Source organism: Palaemon carinicauda, chromosome 9 (assembly GCF_036898095.1).
Source record: "Palaemon carinicauda isolate YSFRI2023 chromosome 9, ASM3689809v2, whole genome shotgun sequence".
Lineage (NCBI taxonomy): Eukaryota > Metazoa > Arthropoda > Malacostraca > Decapoda > Palaemonidae > Palaemon > Palaemon carinicauda.
The window spans coordinates 59,754,788-59,762,287 of NC_090733.1; the positions used below are offsets into that span (position 1 = coordinate 59,754,788).

At 34.3% G+C, this 7,500-nt stretch overlaps 2 protein-coding genes across 3 annotated transcripts in view; both read left to right on the forward strand.

The window, feature by feature from the left end:
- The window catches only part of LOC137646974 (uncharacterized), a 9,229-nt gene extending 2,013 nt beyond the window's left edge, over positions 1-7,216 (forward strand). The window contains exons 2-3 of one of the 2 annotated variants that reach the window (XR_011045508.1): positions 1-6,301; positions 7,023-7,216. The exon at positions 1-6,301 is cut by the window's left edge and continues 915 nt beyond it. Coding sequence is in view for 1 of the 2 variants with exons in the window: in XM_068380046.1 (XP_068236147.1) it covers positions 1,121-4,663 (3,543 nt within the window). In the remaining variant the exon portion in view is untranslated. The other variant, XM_068380046.1, reaches the window with a different exon arrangement.
- Positions 4,811-5,635, forward strand: LOC137646439 (uncharacterized). Its single transcript, XM_068379539.1, has one exon. It carries the CDS (start codon positions 4,811-4,813, stop codon positions 5,633-5,635), a length of 825 nt encoding a protein of 274 aa, XP_068235640.1.
- Positions 7,217-7,500: the final 284 nt, after the last annotated feature.

The window sequence follows — 7,500 nt, forward strand, 5'->3', positions numbered from 1 at the left end:
ATGACGTCTGAATTAAAGTTGTTGATCAATTCCAGAAAATATATTCGCAAGTTAGTAACTGAATGTTATAATAAAAGGACTAATTATTGTCAGTTAACTGAATTGGAAAAGAATAAGATTAAGTCAGAGTTACAAGATCATTTAGAATCGCTTAAGAAGTATAATAGTGAAATTCAAAGGCTCAAATGGTCTGAAGAGGAGGATGAAACATGGCTAAATGCCGAACTTGACTCCTGTGAAAGTTATGTTGTTAAAATTCGGGAATGTACTGCTGAGCTTACACGAAATGTTTCCCCTTCTAATGTTAGTGTTGATACTGCCCGAAGTTTGTTGAAGAGTCCCACTGCTCCGCTTCCAGAATTTCGTAGCCAAGAAGGGGAGGATCTATTGAAGTTTTTTAAAGATTTTGAAGACATAACGTCTATGTTCAAATATTCAGAATATGACAAATTTATTCTGTTAAAGCAGCAAATCAGTGGAAGGGCCTTAGTACTTTTAGAATCATTAGAATCGGACAAGAAGGGTTATGTTCATGCCAAGAAATTACTAACAGAGGCCCTAGCTTCTAAAGACCTCAGAATTTTTAATACCATCAAAAAAATCTCTGAAATCAATATGAAATTAGAAAGTGACCCATTTGAATATATTTCACAGATAAGAAATTTAACTCAAGCAGCTGAAAGTTTGTCTCTGTTACGTGAGGATTTTTTGAGGTATTTTTTCTGGCAGGGCTTAGATAATAGTTTTAAAGTACACTTAACCCAGATTACTAATTCATCAAGGCCAACGCTAAAGGAAATTAATGATAATTTCTTTGAGGCCTGTGAAAGATTTAATGAGCAAAGTAAGAGGTCTAATGTAGGAAACAAATTCCATGATAATCATAATCATAGGAAGAATAGTGCAAGTTATGCTGCTAGTGTTAGTTCCCTAAGGAAACCGTCATTTCTTTCCTTGTGTCTTGTGTACCACAGAAGGCAAACCTGCCTCGCATCCTATTTATAAATGTGAAATTTTTTCGGATGTTACCACTAAGCTTGGCAAAATTCAATCTTTAAATGGGTGTTGTAAGTGTGCAAGCTTGAGTCACACTACTGACAAATGTAACTTTAAATTTAAGATGAAATGTAAGTTTTGTAAAGCATGGCACTTTAGTTTCCTCTGTAAGAATAGTAAAAAATCAGCATCTGCTAATGATAATAGAAAATCTGTATCTCCTAAGACTTCCTCGAAAAAGGATAATAAGAATTCGTCCATGGAATCTAATAATAACGTTGTTATAATGGAGGCTCTTAAAAGTAATTTGGACTGTGATTCCAGCATTCTACCTACCTTTTCTTGTAGCATCCAAAACAGAAGCATAAGAGCATTGAAGGATGATGGAAGTCAGTTAAATCTGATTAGTGAGGAACTAGCCAATGCTTTGGATTTAAAGGTATTACAAGCCAAGGTTGAATTGAGAATAAATGGTATTAATGTTTCTCAGAAATATGCCTCAAAACTAGTGGAATTTGAAATTATAATTGGTAATGCTATTCACAAAATAGAGGCATTATGTATCCCATCTATTAACATAAAGTTGAAATTAAAAGGTTTGGGCAAAGTGGTTTACGGTTTCCAGACGAAAGGGTATGTGTTGGTTGATGAGTTTCTAACGCCTAATAGTGATTGCATTGAAAATATTGATTTGATTTTGGGAACTAAATCAGGATATTGTTTACCACTCACAGAAGTAGTTTTTGGTAGGAATAGCAGGTCTATGTATGCTATGACCCCGTTTGGTGTCCTTCTTAAAGGTGAAATTGACACCTTATTGAAGGATATTCCTTATCTACATCCGTCCTCCTCGGTTATAAATTGTCATCAGTATGTTACTGGTTTGGGTGTAAAGATAGATAAGCCGTTTTCTCTGGATAAGTGTGAAGTTGATTATCCTATTAAGGTTTCAGAATTCAGTGTAATCGATGAAAAAGGCAATGTAATTCGTTCAGAGTTAGATAAAGCCACAGATGATGTGCTTGCCAGTATTTGTAATAAATATATTCACTTAGACAATGAGGTTTATGATTTGGAGAATTCAGAGCTGCATGATCAGCTTGTCAAATATTGTTTGGATCACACTATTCAGAATGAGGAGGGTAGATTAGTTATGCCACTTTTGTGGAATGCAAAAGTATCTCATATGCTTGGTAGAAATTTTCATTTGGCTAAAGTTATTTTGGAATCTAATCTTAAAAAACTAAAGAGAAAGCCATCTCATTTACAGTTAATGAATGAAGCCCTAAAAGAACAGGAAAGGGTTGGAATAATAGAAAGGATTCCTAATCTTGACCAGTTTGTACATGAACACCCAGAACACTCTTTTTTGCCTCATATGGGTGTGTTCAAATTGAATCGTGAAACTACCAAATGTAGAGTTGTGTTTCTATCAAACTTGTGTGAAAGAAACTCAACCAAGGGTCAGACAATAAGTCATAACCAGGCCATACATGCAGGTCCATGCCTAAATCAGAAACTTTCTTCATCATTATTACATTTAAGGTTTGATAAATTGTTAGTATGCTTTGATCTATGTAAGGCCTTTAACCAGATTGCATTAAGTGATGTTGATGCTAACATACTTTGTTTTTTATGGTATAAAAATGTTGAGAAGGGAGATTTTACCATTGTTGCATATCGGAATGTTAGGTTGAGCTTCGGCTTAAGATGTTCACCAACTTTGTTGATGCTTGGTCTTTACAAGATTTTGATTTTAGATGCTGAGCATGATGAAAACCAGTTGAAGGAGTTGAAAAGGTGCATTTATTCTTTGTCTTATATGGACAATTGTGCTTTTAGTTCAAATGAAATTGAAAATCTGCACTGGGCATATTCTGTGGTAGGATCTATATTTTCTCCTTATGGTTTTGATTTACAACAGTTCGTTACTAATGACAGGTCCCTAAAGGGAGAAATAGATTCCTGCACAGGTTCTGAAACGGGAGAGGTTGTTAAACTTCTTGGTATGCAGTGGAATCGAACACTTGATTGTCTGTTAGCAAATAAATTTCAGTTGAATGGTAAGGCTAAAACTAAGAGGGAAATTTTAAGTACCATTGCCTCTCACTTTGATCTTTTTGGTATTACTGGTCCCATCCTAAATCGAAGCAGATTATTTCTTCATGGTCTTCAGTGTGATAGAAATTTAGGATGGGACGATCAATTATCACCAGAGTTACGTAAAGAATGGCATAATATTGTTAATCAGGCCAATTCTGCTCCTGATATTGCTATTGATAGATTTGTTGGACGTAAGGATGGAAAATTTCATTTGGTTGCTTGCTGTGATAGCTCTAAATTACTATATGGTGTTGTTGTGTACATCATTGATATTGATTCTATGTCGTCAAGTTTTGTGATGGCAAAAAATCGTATGATAAATAGGCAGTTGGAAAGTAAAAGCATTCCATCTTTGGAGATGCAGGGAGTAGCCTTTGCAACGGAAGTGGCTTTAGATTTGTATAACGAATTAGCTGGACCATTATGCATCAATCCTTTGAATGTTGTTGGCCTTCATGTGTTTTCGGATAGTCAGGTAGCGCTCTCTTGGTTGAATTCGTCTACTAATAAATTATCAAAAATGCAGAAACGGTCAGTTTTTGTGATGAATCGAATTCAGCATGTAGAGAACTTATGTGCAAAACACCCCGTCCATTTTGCTTTTGTTGGAGGGAATGAAAATCCTGCAGATGCCATAACTCGTTGCCTTTCATATCGTAAGTTGATACAAACCAATTTCTATTCTGGTCCTGAATGTTTTAAGGAAAAAGAAACCTTCCTATGTAGTGAAAATGGTAATTTATCATTTATGGTTCCAAATCCTTATGCAGAGTGCAAGCTGGATAATAGTTTAGAAATAGAGGAGTCTGTGTGTACTAGTTCCAATGTTGTGGCCATGTCAGATAATTTTGAATATTTTCTTAAATTTGAAGAATTTTCCAGTTTTGATTTACTTGTATCTATTTATGAGAAAGTTATTCTTTTCGTAGAGAAGTTAAAGGGTCGTTTGAAAGCTAAGGACTCCAATAAATTTGCTCACTTAGAATTAAAGAGCAATAGTATACATGAAAGAGCTTGCAAGTTAGTTATACTACAGGATCAACGGGCACATTTCCCTGAGGTTTTTACATATTTCAGCTGTCCTACTCAAAGAAAAAAAGACATGCCTAACATAGTAGGTCAGCTTAATGTTTACGTTGACAACGATGGTTTGCTTAGAGTACGTAGCAAGTGTGACAAACTCATTCGGAGACATGGTTTTCCTTTGTTGCTGGCTAAAAATAGCCATCTAACTTCCCTGATTGTGCATAACCTGCACAAAAAACTCAACCATACGGGATGTTACTCTGTTTTGTCAGAAATGAGAAAGCGGTTTTACGTACCGTCATATTTTTCAGTGGTTAAGAGAAACCTTAGAGAATGTGTTTTTTGTCGTAGGTTTAAGTCAAGAACCATCAGTATTAATCAATCTCCCTACAGGAAATGGAGAGTGTCACCACCTAATGTCCCCTTTAGATATTTATTTATGGATTTCATTGGCCCATTGAGCGTTAACAACAAGGTAAGAAAGGAAAAATCTATCTACTATGTATCACTTGTATGTGGAGTAGAGCAGTTAATTTGATTATTTGTTTAGATCTTTCTGTTAAAGAATTTCTTAGAGCCTTTCAGATTCATTGTTTCCAGTTTGGAATCCCGGAATATTGTATTAGTGACCTAGGCTCCCAATTAGTCTCTGCCTCTAATATAATTATTGACTACATCAAAGATCATGACTCAGTCATATTTTGAACGCAATGGGGTCCAATCTTTAAAGTTTGACCAATTTGTCAAGGTTCATAATCAGTTAGGTTCGATGGTGGAAGTATGTGTTAAACTGGTTAAAAGATTGATCTATGGAGCTATTGGTAAGAATGTCTTAGAATACCATGATTTTGAGTTCCTAATTCAACAAGTCATTCATTTAGTCAATCGTAGGCCAATAGCATTTAAAGAAGCCTTAAGGGATCAGATTGGCGATGACATTCCAGAACCTATCACCCCTGAAAATTTGATTCATGGGTACGATCTGATATCGGTTAATATAATTCCCGAATTGCATGAGGGGAGAGACCCTGACTGGATTCCTGAAAATTATTCTCAATCAAAGTTTAAGCAAGATTACAATCAATTGCAAAAGGTGAGAAACAATTTAGTTAAACTATATCAGGAAGAATTTATTGCTAATCTAATACATCAGGCTGTAGATGTCCCTGATAGATACAAGCCAGTCACTCATAATAAGATCTCACCTGGAGATATTGTACTGCTTAAGGAAAATTTCACTAAGCCAAATGACTACCCGATGGGCGTTGTAAAAGAGATTTTTACAAATACTTTGGGTGAGGTTACTGGTGCCACTATCCTTAAAGGGAAAACCCAAGAACTTGTGAAGAGACATTCGTCAGTCATTATCCCACTTCTCACCCGGAAAGATGAAATTCCGAATAATTCTAAGGTTGATGTACAGGAGTCTCGAGTACCCAAGGATACTAGAGTTAAACGCCAGGCTGCTATTGACAGCTCGGAGCGGACTAGAAAAATCTTAGAAGCCTAAAATGATTTATGTTTCGGGTGAATTAGAGAATCTTTACTCGTAAATAGTTATTATATAGAGTATTTGGTTGGGCAATTAAATGTCAATGTCATGTTATATCTAAATTTTAATATACCTTTGTATATTGAATGTATTAAATGTGTTTTGTAATTTAATGTTTTCAACTTTTCTTGTTTTGGGGATCCTATTTATCATGAATTTCTGTATTCAATTTATTTAGTTTATATAAATAAATTGAATCCCCTCCCCCAGTGTAGAAAATAATTTATCGTAAACCAAAATTGGAGAAGTTGAAAGTGATTTCTTTTGTTGTTAAATATAATAAATATCAAACCTCTTAAATATTATTCGTAATATTATTTTTGTCATGTTCAAGTGTAGAGCGGGGCTGACTTTAGTTCCTCTAAACAATCTTGTTATTAGTGATCTGTCGCCTAGTATTGTTTTTAAGGTGAACTGCTTGTTTACGCTGTTGTCCGAGAGCTGGAAGTTTTTGTCAAGGCGATCGGAGTTTCCAAGTCAGTTCTCAGACAAATTCCTTCTTGTATGGTGGACGTTTTTACAACTCTCGGTCATGGAAGGATAAACCCCTAGTGATACCGACACTATGCCACTTTGGGGGGTAGCAGGAGCAACAGTAATTCAGTGAACGGCAGGAGTATTGAGGTGAGTCAGCCTTTTCACATCTGAACATGAGTTGATTTGATACCCTAGCCATAATGATTTAATACATTTGATTAAATTAGTTCCCTTCTCAAGACCTTGTTAAAAATAAATCTCGGGATCAAAAGAAATTACTATTTTTCCAATTTTGTTTTCGGTTTTCTTTTTTATAGCGTTAAAAGTTAGGTTTTTTTTTACAGTGGATTACCACTTTTATTGAAAATTCATTAATTGTTATTCGTGGATTACCACATTAGGCTATTAGCCAGGTTTCGTTTTTGGTGGATTACCACTTTTATTGAAATTTCATTTATTGTTATTCGTGGATTGCCACATTAGGCTATTAGCCATTAAGTTTCGTTTTTGGTGGATTACCACTTTTATTGAAAATTCATTAATTGTTATTCGTGGATTACCACATTAGGCTATTAGCCATTAAGTTTCGTTTTTGGTGGATTACCACTTTTATTGAAATTTCATTTATTGTTATTCGTGGATTGCCACATTAGGCTATTAGCCATTAAGTTTCGTTTTTGGTGGATTACCACAGTTTATGAACAATATGTTTGTGTTTTCAAAATTACAAAATCGAATTCTATCGAAGGTAATTTTAGTGAACGGATTCCCGTTTTGAGTTTTGTTTTTGTTAATACGGATTCCCGTAAGTAATTTAGTTTCCCTTTTACCTGACCAGTTTTACAGGGAGTGTTTTTTTTGTTTTCAGATCCTGAGAGACATGATAGTCATTGGTAGGGGCTTGCTTCATACGGTTGTTTTCCGGTGAAGTAAGTTACTAACTTGAGGGAGGCAGAACAGCAATTAATCGTCTCGGTTGTCTCTACCAGTAATTTTTATCAAAAATATTAATCAAATTAATATAACTGGACTTTAAAAAACTTCTTGCTTCATTTACCTCACTTTATTTGTTTTTTTACCTTGCCATTGATAAAATATTGTGTATCATTAGTAGTAGTAGTAGTTGTAGTAATAGTGGTAGTAGTAGTAGTATTAGTAGTAGTAGTAGTAGTAGTATCATTATTTTTATTATTATTATTATCATTATTATTATTAGTAGTAGTAGTAGTAGTAAATTTATATTATTATTATTATCATTATTATTATTATTATTATTGAGATTATTATTATTATTGAGATTATTATTATTATTATTATTATTATTATTATTACCAGTAGTAGTAGTA

Bases quoted from the DNA above. Each gene is read 5' to 3' on its own strand.
- LOC137646439 (XM_068379539.1), top strand. From the start codon at position 4,811: ATGACTCAGTCATATTTTGAACGCAATGGGGTCCAATCTTTAAAGTTT.